Here is a 15,655-nt window from a genome sequence, read left to right on the forward strand (position 1 = left end):
CACCGAGGCGTCTCAAGCTCGACGCAAAGAAGGATCTCGTGCTTAGCTTATTCAAGCGGCATCTGGAATTATCCGCGGCCCAAGCTCAAGCATCTACAACTATGGTTCAGTAGAGATAGTGGCGACGCTTCGAGAACTGGGAGACTGAATGCGATATCATTGACCATGTATCAGTATACTAGAAGAAGCACCGGCGTCGCCGGCTTCAATTTTGCTTGGCAGCTGAGATATCGGGCATGGCCTGCGCACTGGGCTCTCGTTGCGCGCGTACGGCGCGCGACTGCGCCTGTTGTTCGAGGGCGGTAGAGACCTTGCAAGGCAAGGTTGGTAGCGCAGTGCACTGCTCGAAGCTCATGACGCCTACATCGTCCGGGATGGAATTGCGTGCACGCTGTGACAATGGCCGCTGGACGATCCAGGTCTCGCGGCGCTTTCCGTCACGTGGGAAGGCGATTGCCAATTACGGAAGGCCACATGTATAACCGGGCGTTACAGCACCCCGCTGTTCCAAGCCTCAGCGACCGTCATGCAGAGTGTGAGCAATGACGATGGCAAACACACGGCGACATCGCCGGTTGTCTTCGGCAATGCGTGTATCATCCGTGAGTCTGTCAAGGGGCCGCATGAATCGCTGTTCACCTTTCTGCTATCAGGCAGTGCGGGCGAGCTCTTGATTAAGCCAACTCAACAGGTCCACAGCGTTTATGGCAGCAAAGCCATCGGTCCTACTCCTAAGAGCTTCAGTAAATTCGATGCACTACATTTGTTGGAAATTTCGCGATGCCTCGAAAAGCGGCACTTGGCGCCTGAGGGCGCACAAGTTGATTTCAAGTCCGGCCATGTCATATGGACTTACCGGCCACTATGGTGCCGGCTCGCCTGCTCGCGCCGGCCAGCCGCCGCACAACCTGCAGCTCCACTTCACGTCCCTTCCCTGTTTGAGCCTTCTCATGTGGAGTCTGCGGCTTCGCGTCAGGTTGGTCGTTATGACCGTCAAGTCAGGTGTGCCCGCCGGTCGCACATGAGATGGCTACTGAGGTTTCTTATCTCGGTCACTAACCATTCTGCCTTCCTACCTTTCTTGCATAGCCCGGTGCCCGGTGCCTATTTCTGATCTTATTCCACCATCATGCGAGAAAAGCGATCACCATTGATTCAGTTATAACGGTACGTACTGTGTATACTGGCTACGTAGCTAAACCACACTGTTGGTCGGCACTGGGTTCGACAACATCCCACGCTATAACGAAGACAGTGCGCTAGCGTTGCAGCCAGCACATAACCGTCCCCTAAGCAGCTTGCGTCAGCTTGCCCAATCATACAATGTCATGGCGATACGTGCCGCGCCCTATATTCCTACGCCTTCGCCTCCTCCCTTGGCAAGGGCACTACATGCGCCCATCTCTAGCCCGTGTCTGTAGCATACACAAGGGTTCTGTGAATATGGCTGACAGTCATGAGAGCAATGAATATGGGTCAGCGCACCAGTTGACGCCCTCAAAAGGAGATACCGATCACATATGATGCGACCCGCTTGCTTGTGCGTATGAGGTGGGAAAAGGCAGGACATGTCACCTGTGGTGTGCCCTGCTTGCATGGTCAGTTCTGATTGGCGGGGAAAGCGAGAACACTCACCGCTCAGCAAGGCTCGAGCGCGTCCTCGTATGGCTCCGTATACGTCATCTCGCGGCGGTGACTAACTCGATCACCTCGCTATGCTGTCGAAGCTCTTCCTGGATAGATATATGAAGAGATGTTCAGAGTTCGGGCGATCATGTTGGCGGGGAGGACAGCAATAGATGAGAGTGAAGAACAAGAAGCCGCAGTCGATCGGCAACACGTGTGTAGATGTGATGATCACTCTGCGGGAATTGCCGCTCATACGGCGCCACCGCACTCGCACTGTCTTCGGACGCTATGGACTTTTGTCTGTGCTGGATACTACTGAGGTAGATATCACCCGGCCGATTTCACCCATATCTGAAACTTGGTCTACATATGTTTACAATTCACTCAATGTCTACTGAAACTTCGTTCTCCTGGAATTCTTGAGTCAGAGCCGCTGCGTACCCCATCGTCTCCTTGCAGTATTCCTCGGCGGCACACATGGCTGCATGTTTGGCACTCAGGACATCGATGGCCAAGTTGACATGGCGGCTATAAAAGTCCAACTCGACTTCGCATGAATGGTATGGGCAGCGAGCTTTCGTGCCGTGGGCCATGCAACGGCCTGGGGTCCCAAAAGGCAGATCGCAGTCGCAATCGCGCATCTTATGCCCGCTTTCGCAGATGCTGTGTCCACATGGCACGACGGTACCCACTGCGGGAGCACCGCATACACAGCAAGCGCCGACGTCACGCACAGCAGCACTCTGCCGACCATTAGACATGATGCATTCTGGAGGACACTGGATCATACCCAGCCATTGGAGGCAATGTCCAGTTTCGCTCGCGCTTCTAAGTACTCGCGTTTCGTCGCGACATGATCGTCCTGGTCCTTCCGACGAGCGAGCGTTGCTTGCTGAAGAGCCCCTTCGAGCTGCAGCACCCGCGCTGAGGAATCTCTGAGATCGGACTCCATTCGACTCAGTCGATGAGCGAGTATATCTCGCTCGAGTTCAGCTTCGCGTCTTTCTCTCAACGTCTGCTCCAGGTGGGCGTAAATCTTCACGAAGGCGTCAGCTCGTGGTAGACGCCGTGAAGGCGACGCACCTTGGGGAGGGGAAGGGTATTCATAATTGATGCTCGACACTCCAATGGTGCTCCTTATATTCCTCTTCAATCTGAATACCACCTGACATACGCTGCATAGCAGAGGCAACGGCGGCCACCGCTGATTGCTAAGGCATGGCAACAATCTGACGGCCGGTAACTATCACGGCGCCCGACGCATTCATTGAGCTCGCCGTCGCGCTAATGGTGTGAATCCCCTTCAGAAGATCGAGGGCAGATAGCAAGGAACAAGGCAGGCAGTTGACGTTACGTTACCATCGCAGCTCAGCTTCATCGTCCTTGATATTGCATGACCACCTACCCATATATTGCATGTTTAGAGACGGTCCGGAACTAGAGACATGGCCAGAGCATCCGCCAACTCCAGATGATAACATAGCCGCCGGCCTCGCGTCGCGCGGCAGCCGGCGACTCCGGCCCAGGTGGAGCGGGCGGAGTCCCCACTTGAGGCGGAGCCGCCGACTCACCTGTAAAGCATTGGCTCTGAATGGATGAGCCGCCCGGTGAGGTATGCTAGGGCACCAACGACTGGTAGGGACAGTGAGCGACGAGGGTCTTATGATTTCAAGGAGTAACAAAACCATAGAATCAAAAACCAATCCAGACATGGGAGATTCCTGTATTCAAACCTCCCATTCCCTCCAGTTGTAGAAGAGGGCGGTCTCATTCTCATCCATCGCCTTGTCGGGGTCTTCTTCGAACTGCTCAATCCACTCCTCTGGCCACCCGCTGGAGGGGCATTCCCCTGGAATGGGACCAACGTACATCCCTAGCATTTGGCGTTCATCAAAGGACCCTGCAAATCACCGGGGGTTGTACATACCTGGAGCGAATGAGACACGCGCGGTGACACCGATGCTTTGGGCGAGGTGAAGCAGCAGAGACCGAGCATGCGGCTTCCATTTCAGGCCTTCGTTCTCTCCATAAGGACGTCGCAAGAGACCGGAGGGATAGCGTGCTTGAGACGCCCGATGACCATCGTCCAAGTCACTGTCGGTCGCGCTGGAATCGGTGCTCTCCGAGTCACTTGCCTCGTCCTCTGCGTCGTAGATGATCAAGATGATCATGGAGCAGCGCCGTGGAAGCGCGAATGACTGCCACCATGAGAGCGTCAGGCGATCACCGCATATGCCTGTAACGTCGGCATTGTTCCCCCCTCGGTAGCCTCCTCCACGGCCCATGTCAGAGTAGAAGACGCTCATGATGAAGAATTCGAGGTGAAGTTCAGTGATGGGTGCTAACGCGTCGTTGGATAGGACGCGAATGAGGTTCTTGACGCCATCCATCTCCTGCAATCGGTCTCCGCGTCGCGTGAGCATCCGAACATGAAGCTCGCGGAGGGCAGGCAGATGCCCTTCGAAATGCAGGCCTGCGCCTTCTGTATCTGTGAGAGAGGTTTCAGTGAGACATGAGCCTGACATGATTGGTAGCCACTCACCGTCGTTCTCGAGGAGCATGCTGGAAGATATATGCAAGCGTTCGATGCTGCTTCGAACAGAGCCCAGGCAAGCACGCAGGGTGGTCCAAGTGACATCAGCTCCTTTGGAAATGTCAAGCGCGGTGAGGGGTGGGTGCCAGTGGGGCGGAAGCACGAGCTCAAACCACGCATCCGTCACCCCATTCCCAACGATGAGCTCTTCGAGCCTCACCCAAGGCGCAGTTTCACCGGATAGTGGCTCCCGCTGAGGGCCTTCTATGTGCTGTATCACAAGCTTCTTGATTCCAGTCACTTCGGACATAAGCGCAAACAGATCACGCTGGCGGCGAAGTACCAAGACGCAATCCAGCCTTTCTAGATGGGGCGACGCCCGCAGAAAAGGCAAGAGACAGGAGATGGCCATAGTCTCCCTGTAGAGCGCATCGTCGGAGTCGGGGGAGAATGTGAGGCTTTGAAGACGCAGGGGGGCGGATCGAGTGGCATGCGGGATGAGTTCACGAGCGAGCCTGGTATCATGCAGCACGAGTTCGCGCGCGGTTGCCAGAAGACCACGACCCAGCGCTTTTATGGAGCGCTCATCGTCTTGATCTACCACGATCGTCTTGAACATCAGGGGCACCAGTCGGGTGCGCAGGGCGTGATTGACGGAGGACACAACAAGTCGGGTGTCCCCGTCGGCATAGGTTGAGATATTGAGCAAAATCGTATCAGGGATTGCTGCAAAGGCAGGATATCTGCATCAGATACTAGAGACTCAGACTACAATGTCATACCTGCCACCATCTCTCAAGACCAGGACCAAAGGCGCAAGATCCGCGTGGCAAACACGCGCGTATGGGTTCCAGCCCATAATCACGTGACAATGCCAGGCCCGCCGGCGGACTATGACGGGGATGGCTTGACCTGTCCCTACTCCTTCTTGCCCCTGACTATGTCTTCCTGAAGGAACGGCAACTATCTCAATCACTGGCATGGTCTACAGACCCGGCCCGGAGACTTGTGCTGCTGTAAAGAGCTCACCTTCCTTATAAGGAGCGAACCGTCTCGACGTAGGGCAGGAACAAAGAATTGCACATTCACAGGAGCACACATTCAGGGAACAAGATGGCTAGCATATAGTGTCAGGAGTAATTCTCGTACAGACGATGGGGGAGGCGACTTTGCAGAACAGGAAGGACGCAAGATGAGTACTGCACATGAGGACGAGCGGCGAGCCGGGCAGGAGATCAATCCTCGGAGGCCATGTCGTCCTCCAGCTCGAGGTCCCCAAACCACAGGTCAAAGAGCGGCTGGTGCTTCTCGAGGCAGACCTTCAAGGAGGCGATCGCGTCAGCGGGCGTACGCCTGCCATAGTTCTGGCAGAGCCATCAGCACGTCACACACCAGCCAAGGGACCCTGTACGTACGTCGTCCAGCGCGGTCCGCACTTCGACGAAAATACTCCTGAACTCTTTCTTCACTTCGCGGACTTCCTGTCGGCGAAGTCTCGCGGTCCCGGAGTGTTCCTCGATGGACTGCTGAAGGCTGCTGACGAAGCTCTCCGACGAATCGAGTCTGGCCTTGGTGAGGTCGAGCCATTGCTTCAAGTCGTCTCTTTCAGCCTCTGCCGCTGCGCGCTTCTTGAAGGCGTCGTCGAGTATCGCCTGCACCTCCTGAAATGTCCAAGGCATCAGCGTATCGATGACGGCGGCACACACATGCGCGTACTGCAGTTGACGCGACTACGCGCGGAGGCTGTTCCAGCGATCGTCAGTGGGAAAGAAACAGGCATAGGAGAGGGGTCCACTGACCGCGCCGTCATCCTGTGAGAGAGGCAGCATGAGTTCGGCATATAGGCAGGCGCAACAATGCACTCACGTTTTGGTTAGAGGCGTTGGAGACGTTAGCGGTCGACATTGTTGGCGGTAGTGAGTGGGGAGACGGAGAAACAAGCGCCAGTGAACGCCGGGTATAAGAGCGAGGAGGTGACCCACCGTCTGTCATCCGTCCATTGAGGCCGGTGAACCCTATCTTCAGATCAGGGTCCTTCTCGCACCAGGTTGAAAGGCCAGCGAACCCTTGATCGCACGGCAGGTCCCCGCCAGGGTACGCGCGAGCACCCTGGTGATAGGCGGCCGGCGGTTCAGAAGACATCCGACGGCTACCAGATATACTATCCTGAGCCTGATCATGACGGGCTTCCCAAGAGTGTATAACAGACAGCGGGGTCGCCCATGCAGCTCTCCTGGCGTACGAGCGCATGAGCCCCGGAGCTAGGGTTGATCCAGCGTGGGGACGGTCAGCAACGGGGCGAGGACGAAAGATGTAAACACTCACCTGGCCATAGCGAAGCACGGCGGGCATGTTAGCATGGGACACGGGTGCAAGGTCACCAAAGGGACACGTCTAAGGGGCTTGCTCATGGAAGTCCTACTCAATGACGACATGGTAGAGAGATGCCGAGGGTGAGCGCGCGCACCTCCGCGCGTACTGTACAGGTTAGTACATTTCCATGTTCAGCCATCGGAAGCTCGACGCATGCAATGTGCCTGCACAACGTTGAGTGTACACCAAGATGATTGGACGATAGCCTGACGCTCGATGAGTATATATCGGAGAATACAGCGCACCGGGTGCGCATCTGACGGCCTCGAGGAGCTCGGGTGCAATGCAGGCCACGCACTGTATGTGGGACACATGATAGCGCCGCCCAGTACCCCGACTTAGGGACAGCGCGACGGCTATCCCTGTTGTCGGGGGACGACGGGCGACTCTATACACTGCCGTCGCACCGGGCAGATCGCGAGCGTCCTTGGGGCTAGAAATTATGCGGTATACGGAAAGAGGTTGCGTTATCGGTATGCGTACATCGTGCGACGTGAAGCAGGCAGGAGAGTATGAGCCTCACCCTCCCCTCACGCTCATGAAGCCGCCGATAATGCGGAGCGAGCTCTTGGAGCATTCGACTCCATCGCCGGCAATGTAGCTGCCTTTGTAAGAGTATGTACGACATGCGTAGCTGAATTTGCTCACTCGGGCACATTTGCGGGAAAACGGACTGCGCATGCGCCAAACTCCTGGACGAGCATGGCGTCCCCCCGCGACTGACGACGTGGCCCCAATGGAGAGCTCCTTCTTGGTGCGCTGTGCCGTACCTGCGGGTGGAATACGGAGATTGAGAATCCGATATTGTAGTCCCCGCGCTTGAAGCCACGCGATGCAGTGGAGCGACCTGGAGCGCACTCTGTGATGGACATGCAGCACTGGCTCAGTCAGATATCGGTGAGAAGGATGAAGCTTTAGCGTAGCATCCTCTTGAAGGAGAGCCAAGGCAGCGAGCGCAGGTCTCCTCGCGCTGCGGACCGATCCGTTCCCAAAAAGGAAGGAGGACGTTCTGCCGCGCAGCGAAGGAAAACGTCCGGGTCCTTGAAACGAGGGTTCCTCAAGTCTAATCCCGCCTCAAGGGCAGAACCTCACAGCCGTCTCCCCACCGACACTCCGCTCGCCCGTGCGGGCCGGTCTCCCCTTCCCTCTGGCGTTGCGAGCCTTGCTCAAACTGCCCACAGTTCTGAAGGCACCAACACGCACGATAGCAATGCAATTCTTGTCTAGATTACCAGCGGGGCGTAATATTTGACTTGCTCTCCGAACGACCATCTCTTCTGCGCCATCCTGCTGTTCAGCATATTCTCATGCATGACCAGGTCCTCCACAATGTCCCGTTGCTTCCCGTTCAATTCCCGCCCTTGTCCATATTGCGACGTGCGTCTGACATACCTCCAGGCGACATACAAGTCCTTCCTCATCTGGGGGTTGTCCTCCAGTGTCAGGCGCAGCACGACTTCCGGTACGAGGATGTTGCGGAGCAGCCATTGCTCGTCAAATGTGTACTCCCTCTGCAAGGCGACGAGCAACCTGTGAATGTCCTCCAGGGGAATCATATTCACAATGACCCGCTCGATCAGAACCCTGCCCTCATCCTCCAGATCTCCGTACCTGGAAATACGCAGGTCAGCACCGCACACGCCCGGTACATGAAGGATGCTCACAATCCCATGGGCGCAGGAGAAAAGGGCGGCAACGTCTTCAAGTCCCGAGGCGGGTCCCCTTTGCGTCCTTTTTTTGCCCACTCCTCCAATTTCCCTAGGTATTCCAACCTCAGCGTCGCCTGATCGTACAAGCACTGCCTCACAAAGAAGCACTGCAAAGCGGGGCCGCTGGTGCGGAGGTGAGCAACGGACTGCAGTTGGTCCAAGGACACCGCATCGGGTACATGATCAGTTAGGATAGCGGTCAACAAGCCTCTGTAGGCCCTGACCCGGTCGGGCACCGCACTCCAGTCGATCATCACCTCGTCGAAGCCGTGGATCCGTGCATGGACAAGAACTTCGGTCTCCCAGTGGGCGCGTAGGCACTTATTGATCCGGGCAGGCGCTGATGAGGTAACCATCCTGCTCAATCTTGGGGATGGATGGGCGGGAAGCGCGGCGTGGCACTTCGGGCAGAAGTCTCTGGTGCTGTAGATGTTCTCTTGGGCCCAATCAGTCGTACGCCTTTCAAAACGTCCCAAGAACACGTACCCATAGCTGACAAGCTTCTCACCTCCCCATCGAGTCGGTCATCGAGGTCGCTAGAATCGCTGGAGTCGTCAGAGTCCTCGGATTCGCTGGAAGTATCTCCGCCAGCACCCAGACTGTGTTGCGCTTTGTGCCGGGTTCGCTCCTGTTCCCGCGCGAGCGCGGCCTTCTTCGTCAACATCGGGGGAGGAGCGTCTGAGTTTCGGAGCACTTTCGGCACAAGGTGAGGATTTGCAACGAGCGGTAGAGCTTTCAGGGACTCACAGGGAGGTAGCGCCACTCCCAGCCAGAGACAGAGGCGCACTGTGTTCTCTTCGGCGCTCCTTTGCGGATCAAGCTCCCGCCGGTCGGTGAGGATCTCCTTCAGCTGTTCTTCCCCCATGGCGGCCAGGCTGTCCGCCGTATGCGCTCGAGCCAGGTCAACGATGGTCGCGCGAGACTTCTCCATCTCCTGCTTCGACTGCTCCAGAATTTTCCTGCGTCGTTGAACTTCTTCTGCCTGAGATTTGACAGTCCGGGGCTTGGGTTTCATTCGACGCGACTGCTGGTGTGCATCCAGCTAGTCAGCATATTGGCAGATGTATCCGCCGCCATGCGCTCACCGACGAAGAGACCTGTGCGATTTCGGGTTGCAGTTGAGGGGCAGGCTCCGAGGGGGATGGCGATGGTGTACGTGGATGAGATTTCGGCGATGACGGAGCGCTCAAAGCCAACTGCGAAGGGGCATGGGTATTTGAGTGGCAAGTCGGCGAGAGCGCGGGCTGTTTTGTCACCCCATCCATATGCACTGTCGCGCCTGTGGCAGAGGGTGGGTGGATGAACAAAGGTGAGCTCTCTTTCAGCGCACCTTGACCGAACCACTCGTCCTCGCCATGAAGCAGCACACCCATGCGCATTCCTTTAGGGTACACGTCTTTGCGATCTCTCCCTGCTTCTGGGATGAATGCGGAGAACAGCAACATTGAACGCGATACGCACCGGTGCCCTTCCCTCTGCCCGTTTCCTCCGCCTTCCGCTTCTTTCCCTTGGGCATGGATTTCGGCGGAGAACTCAGATCCCGCGTCGATCCAAGTGTCAGAACAATGGATACGCTATGAGTGGTCCCAGGGTGCCGGCGTAGATGGGGGGATGTGGGGCAGACTTTGGAAAGTAAAGGTTCTTTGTACAGCGCAGGTACGGAACCGGCGGTCGGGAGGGAAGTCCAGCCGGCGATCGAGCTCAAACTGGAACCGGCGGTCGGGGAAGCCTCCACATAAGGAAATCCCTATCGCGCCACTGCATGATCGATGTGCGATCGGCGGTTCCACGGAACGCGCGCGCCGATGTGCTAAGTCATGGTGAGGGAGATGCTGGCGGGGGTCAACGGAGGCTGAGAAAAGTCCTCATTTCTAAGCCGTTGCGTCGCTAGCCTCGTCATGGTCGCTAACAACGAAACTACCAATGGAGTAGCAGTCTCCGGGCTCCTCCACGCCGCTGCTTGGCTCTCCATCCTCCACATCATCATCGTCAATCTTGACCATTCGCAGGATGCGCGCCCCACCAAGTCCGCCGCTACGTATAGGGGGTAGCATGAACTGAGGCCCATTCGGAAGATTTTGAGATAACAGGCCCGCCCATCGCGCGCCGTCCACCTCAGCAACTTCGGAAGGCGACGATGTCAGAAACCCGTCTTGGTTACCGTGTTCTCCGTAGCAGGCCCCTTCGTCCTCCTCACCACTCGATGTTTCCTCACCGGAATGGATGGCTTGCACATCCAGGAAGGGGTTGTTAATGTAGATGTTGGTGTGATGGACATCGTCCTCGCCTGGCTGCATTGGCAGACGTGCGTAAGATTACAGGTCTCTGTCCTCAAAGGTAGCAGCACGTACTTGGGGAGAATGAGCAGGAACATGTAAGGATCCCGAGGGTGAACCCACGTCGGGCTGGACAATTTCCGGCTGTATCGCCATCGAGCTCGCCTCCTCAGAGGTCGCCCTGGTGGGTGAGCTCCACCGCTTGATACGCTTGAGCGCCCCTCCGAAGTCGTCGCCAGCCTGTGAAGCACCGTGAGCTACGCAGAGCCTCAGACGTCCCACCCACTTACACCGGCATCCTCCAATCCATCGAGGAAGATGGCTTCTGCCAGCCTGCGCTTGGGAGGACATAGGCGAGGTGGTGGCTGCGAAGGCGCGTGAGCTCTCAGGCCACATCAAAAGAGGTTCGCGCGACGTACAGAGGGCGTGATGTTCCTTTGCGGAATACCGAGTACTGCCCCCTCCTTGTTGGGAGTCTCTCCACCTGGCGCGCCCATGGCACGCATCTCCACCATCCTCACCGCCTCTTCCTCCTCTGCCGACCAAGGTGCGTTGGCGAGCGCCTCTACCTCCGCGGAGGAGGACCTCGCAGCTTTCTGCTCAATCCGGCGCACCTCCGCTTCCTCCTCCTCCGTCCAAGGCTCATTGGCCAACCTCTCCACCTCCTCTGATGACGATCTGAGAGCTTCACGTTCGACCCGCCTCACTAACTCCTCCTCCTCCTCCGTCCAGGGAGCACCTGCCAGATCATCAATGTCCTGGGATAGTGAGTGGGGTGCATGCATCGGCCTGCAATGAGGGTATGCAGGTTGATTATCACCGTCAGACAACATGGAAGGACTCGCCAAGGGAGAACTGGCAAGCCATGTGCCATCAGTTCGCCATCAGATCCAAATGGGGCAGCGCTCGAACAAATGTACGAGCCGAAAGCACCTATGAATTCAACGCTGGAGTCCATACATGCTAACCGTGATACCTAACCGAGCAGCCAGAACAAATGGACCACCGATTTTCGACCAGATTGCGCTGAACGCTGAGCCTGTAGACAACAACATCAGCGAGTAGATCACCGTACGGAAAGCTATCTGCACCTCTGTTCGCAAGAGCTGATGCAATCATGGGCAGATTCGTCGTGAGCGACGCTGAGAGCACAGCGTTTCTTCTGGCAGTCCACCTACAGCACACATCGTAAGTAGAGTAGTATGCGCTCTGCTGCGGCGCGACGACTTGCCCTGGTGCGCTCGTTCACTTGGACGTGTCCGCAGATGTGACGGGTACAAAGGTTGGCGATGAAGCACATGCCAATGATCTTAAGGTCTGGAATGCGAGTGCGTCGGTTGGGAGCGGGTTATCAAGAGCAGTCTGCTGGGCGCCCCTCCTTTTATATGACACCGATCCCAAGCACCTGTCGTCATAAATACTATTAGGCAGGACCATGTATGTGAAATCGTGTAGCAGGGGTCAGGGCAGTACCCGTAGAATTGGGGAGCACTGTTGACGCACACCTGCTTCCCAAAGAACACCGTGTCATGGAGACTAAGTAAGAAACTACGAAAGATGAGCTCCCCAACCGAAGCCGTCCGTCACCCATGCGTTACATGCCCTATCAGTGTGCGCCACCACCGACAAACGCTGGCCTTGGCAGTTCATGTTGAAATGAGTGAGACGGTTCGAAGGGAAGAACAATAGGTCGCCAGCTCGCAAGGCGAGGACAAGGCGGGCTTCATGAAGCACCAGCTCGCCGCCCGTCCATCCACCAAGCGGAGAGACCATGCATATCCTCAGATCACCGCGATCACGATGGCCGTCTGTTGCGACCCCAAGGTTGAGCACGAACCCAGCGAAGGGCGCGCAAGGGGACCCCTCTCGTAGCGGTAGAACCTCGAGAAACAGCTCCAGTTCGTCTTGTACCGGACCCAGGTGCGTCTGCATCTGCCCAGTGGTCATCAGTGCTAGACGCTAAAAGCAGGAAAAACGAACAACATTTTCGGACACCCACGCAAATAGCGGTTTGAGCATGGTGGCGATAGCCTGGTAGCCCAGAGGATCTTCGCGTATCTCGTGAGACTGACGCGGGACACGCATATTCACGTTCACTCGTGTTCCTCCCTCCCTGGAAATCCGAGTCGGATGCGCGGCCTCGGGAGGCGGCAGGTTCTCGTTGCCCTAGTGAGAAGCGTCATCAGAGAATGTGGCACGGCGATACAACGTCTAGGCTCACGTGCTCGGAGTACTTGCAATATATGGTGAAGTGGATGGCAACAAAACCTTCGTACTCTTCCGCTGAGCTGTCCACAGTATCGAAGTCCGACGGCAGTAAGCACTGTATGCGATCGACAACGCTGTCCAGCAATTCCCTGAGATCAGGTCTCCCGGGCTGAGATCCTTCAATAGGTACTACGAAGGCTATGCGGTCGCCAGTGCCTGCCCGAAGATCGAGAGGCATCCTGGAACCACGTATTAGCCAGAACAGCAACATAACAGTCATCAACACACCCGTCTAGGATACCGGGATCCAGGACAATATAATCGTCACCGCCTTCCCGCAGCTGGAGAGGCACGTCGTCAGTCCGTATCTATTCGCTCTGGAGCACGCGGATACCTTGCGTTTCAGCTCCTCCTTCGTTTCAACGCGCACAGCGCACTTATCGACCTTCTTCCGCTGAGCCTCGGTCCACGCCCGCCGGTTGTCCCCAGTGACTGGGCACGGCTCGGAAGGGAAAGGTCGGCCGGTGTTGATGGTTAGCGCGGCAGGAAGCGGACAGGCTGACGGTTGTTGTGGCGCCAGAGACGTATAATCCTCCCACTTGTACGAACGGGGCGGCAGACGAAAGCAACTGATCGGGAGGGTTAACGCAGATGTGCATGCGTGAGATTCATGCGCAGGGAAAGCACTGACTTCAGCTGAACCTCCCCAAATCGAGCGTCCCAGAAGTCGAAGTCCGAGAGATGATGGTAAGCGGCGGTGCTCGGATCGTAGAGACGGAGGTTGCTTTTGCCGGTGGCTTCTTGCTGCATCCAACGCAGGAGGGGAAGGTAGTGATTGCGGACGAGCCGGCCAGCAGCCGTTTGCTCTGCAGAGAGACAACATACGTTAGAAAAGCTCCACAGGCCCAGGTACTCACCCACCGTCCGGCTCACGGAATGGAAGACCCATGGCCATGATATCATGGTAAGTTGTATAGCGTCCACTGCGACACTCGCCTAAGAATGCGCACGAAGACAGCGCGAATAGGATGAGCGGGGTGCCTGTGCTCGGCATGTCCAGTCAAACGCATGGTGCCCGTTGATAGAAACCCACCGGCCATGCACAGATAGAGAAGCCGTGTCCCCATGCCCAACCATCTCTCCAGCGTCGACTTCGATACGCCAGCTGAGCGCGCTAGCTCGGCCCTATTGGCGCCATGGGGTAGAGCACCCTGCGCTGCGCGTGCGCGTTGCTTACGCCGAGCGTCCCTTGAACCATTCTTCTGACGAGTCTGACGAGCCTCGCGGTCGAGACTTCCGCGCTGTCAGTATACGCAGCAGTGCCATGGAACATGAATGACCCACTGATCTACGTTCAGCACCAGCTGTATGTAGCCCATGCAGAGGGCGAGTTCCATCTCGGATGCACTCCTCTCCAACCTCGTGACCATAGCGGCGATGCTGGCGAGGTTCAGAGGTGAAGATGGCGCCGCCAAAACGGCAGCGTTGGATAGGTTATCAACCACTCCGAACAAAGCGGCTATACGGCTGACACGCTGCGCGTCATTCTGCCCGCACACCTGCTCCACCAACAAAGACGCGCCCTCTGTCAGAGGTACAGGACCATCGACCAATGTCCAGTTCTTGTGCTGCTTGTCACCTTCCAGCCTTACAGAGTTTGTGCGCGGGCGGACATGGCGTCGGGCCTGCTTCTCCTTAGAACGGCGCCGACGTTTTCGGTTGCGAGGCGCGGGGGACGGGGAGGAGTCTTCCCGCGCGCTGTCTCGTTCGTCGCGATCAGCGCGTCCCCTGGAGCGGAGCCTCGTGCGACGCGGGCTTTGAATACAACGGTTTCTGGTCGGCGAGTCCTCGTCGTCAGAGTACTCAGTGAGCGGCGAAGGCGGACCCGAGGACGACGGCGCGGATAGCCTAGAATCGCACCCGCTATTCCGGATCATTGACAGCTCTTCTACCGGGTTACAGACGTCGTACAGATGTGTCTCAGGGCGAGCTGATGAAGTAGACTGTTCCAGTGTGAGTTTGACCAGGGAGTAAGACGCAGGGGAGAAACGCACATAAAATTGCTCTGGTTCGGCGGTACAGACTGACGCGGTGTCGTCGGAGAAAGAAGCTTCGGACAGCAGCTTTGGCCAGTCTTCAGCGTGGTTGACCCCAGGCGACGTTGGCCGAGGGGCCCACTGCTCGGCGGCCGGCGACGGCGACCCAGCTTGCGGTCGGGGATGGAAAGGTCCTAGGTCGGTGTTGTTTGGAAGCGCAGACGACAGAGAGCGCGCGCGGGGCCGTCCATGAAGGGACGCCATGGATGTCGAACGATGACGCCGGAGGGAAACCGCAATGCTGTCCCTCTCCGCACGCACCGCTCTCACCAATTCCGCAGCTGAATCGGCACACGAGGCCTGCCAGGACGCATTCAGCAACGCCTCCCAAGTCGCCACGGGAAGATTCAGAGAAATGGACAGAGACGCCATGGGCGACAAACGACCGGTGACTGGGCGGACGAAAATCGTCTGGTCAGGGTATTTCGGGCGCGCCAAATGATCCAAGCTTACGTACTTGTGCCGTTGACCAGATGACGGCGAGGTGCCGTCCGCTGATGAGGATTGTGGCTGGGGCCGTTGCAAGTCTACCGTTACTGAAGGAAGCCTTGACTTTTGTACCAGATAAGTTGGGGCTGGCCAACGTTCGGAGATTGGGAAATTTGGGTCTGGTTTGTGGACGGGATTGCAGGCGAGCGGCGAATTTCATCCCATTTCCAAAGCGGCATCCTATCATACGCGTGCGCAGGGTGGTCATGCCTGGCCGCCGAGTGCCCGTATGCACCAGGCGAGCCGGAGAATGGGCAAGAAGAGCTGGTGGGCTGGAATGACTCCTGCCACGTGACGTCCGGCAAAATCCGGATGGGGGGGAGGATCCTGATGTCGGGTGGA

General features: G+C 57.2%; 5 protein-coding genes across 5 annotated transcripts; all 5 read right to left on the reverse strand.

Annotated features, from left to right (window-relative positions):
• Positions 1 to 2,009: 2,009 nt before the first annotated feature.
• Positions 2,010 to 2,736, reverse strand: SCHCODRAFT_02516627 (uncharacterized protein; the record flags this gene model as incomplete). The annotated part of the gene is made up of 3 exons (XM_050343359.1): positions 2,010 to 2,372; positions 2,420 to 2,665; positions 2,713 to 2,736. 3 exons carry the CDS (start codon positions 2,734 to 2,736, stop codon positions 2,010 to 2,012), a joined length of 633 nt encoding a protein of 210 aa, XP_050198043.1.
• A 620-nt stretch (positions 2,737 to 3,356) lies between these two features.
• On the reverse strand, positions 3,357 to 7,407 carry SCHCODRAFT_02515985 (uncharacterized protein; the record flags this gene model as incomplete). Its single annotated transcript, XM_050343343.1, has 10 exons — positions 3,357 to 3,478; positions 3,557 to 4,117; positions 4,172 to 4,888; positions 5,574 to 5,823; positions 6,029 to 6,271; positions 6,488 to 6,556; positions 6,630 to 6,699; positions 6,834 to 6,968; positions 7,059 to 7,136; positions 7,256 to 7,407. 10 exons carry the CDS (start codon positions 7,405 to 7,407, stop codon positions 3,357 to 3,359), a joined length of 2,397 nt encoding a protein of 798 aa, XP_050198044.1.
• A 351-nt stretch (positions 7,408 to 7,758) lies between these two features.
• SCHCODRAFT_01106227 (uncharacterized protein) lies at positions 7,759 to 9,760 on the reverse strand (the record flags this gene model as incomplete). The annotated part of the gene is made up of 6 exons (XM_050341033.1): positions 7,759 to 8,146; positions 8,200 to 8,680; positions 8,731 to 9,271; positions 9,330 to 9,523; positions 9,575 to 9,658; positions 9,706 to 9,760. 6 exons carry the CDS (start codon positions 9,758 to 9,760, stop codon positions 7,759 to 7,761), a joined length of 1,743 nt encoding a protein of 580 aa, XP_050198045.1.
• Positions 9,761 to 10,115: 355 nt separating this feature from the next.
• On the reverse strand, positions 10,116 to 11,305 carry SCHCODRAFT_02516984 (uncharacterized protein; the record flags this gene model as incomplete). Its single annotated transcript, XM_050343367.1, has 4 exons — positions 10,116 to 10,535; positions 10,596 to 10,760; positions 10,811 to 10,885; positions 10,940 to 11,305. The coding sequence occupies 4 exons, from the start codon at positions 11,303 to 11,305 to the stop codon at positions 10,116 to 10,118; spliced, it is 1,026 nt and encodes a 341-aa protein (XP_050198046.1).
• A 763-nt stretch (positions 11,306 to 12,068) lies between these two features.
• SCHCODRAFT_02516433 (uncharacterized protein) lies at positions 12,069 to 15,196 on the reverse strand (the record flags this gene model as incomplete). The annotated part of the gene is made up of 9 exons (XM_050343352.1): positions 12,069 to 12,452; positions 12,501 to 12,686; positions 12,742 to 12,967; positions 13,017 to 13,069; positions 13,123 to 13,357; positions 13,420 to 13,594; positions 13,650 to 13,769; positions 13,822 to 14,021; positions 14,073 to 15,196. 9 exons carry the CDS (start codon positions 15,194 to 15,196, stop codon positions 12,069 to 12,071), a joined length of 2,703 nt encoding a protein of 900 aa, XP_050198047.1.
• Between the last annotated feature and the right edge of the window lie 459 nt (positions 15,197 to 15,655).

This window comes from Schizophyllum commune, assembly GCF_000143185.2.
Source record: "Schizophyllum commune H4-8 unplaced genomic scaffold SCHCOscaffold_12, whole genome shotgun sequence".
Taxonomy (NCBI): domain Eukaryota; kingdom Fungi; phylum Basidiomycota; class Agaricomycetes; order Agaricales; family Schizophyllaceae; genus Schizophyllum; species Schizophyllum commune.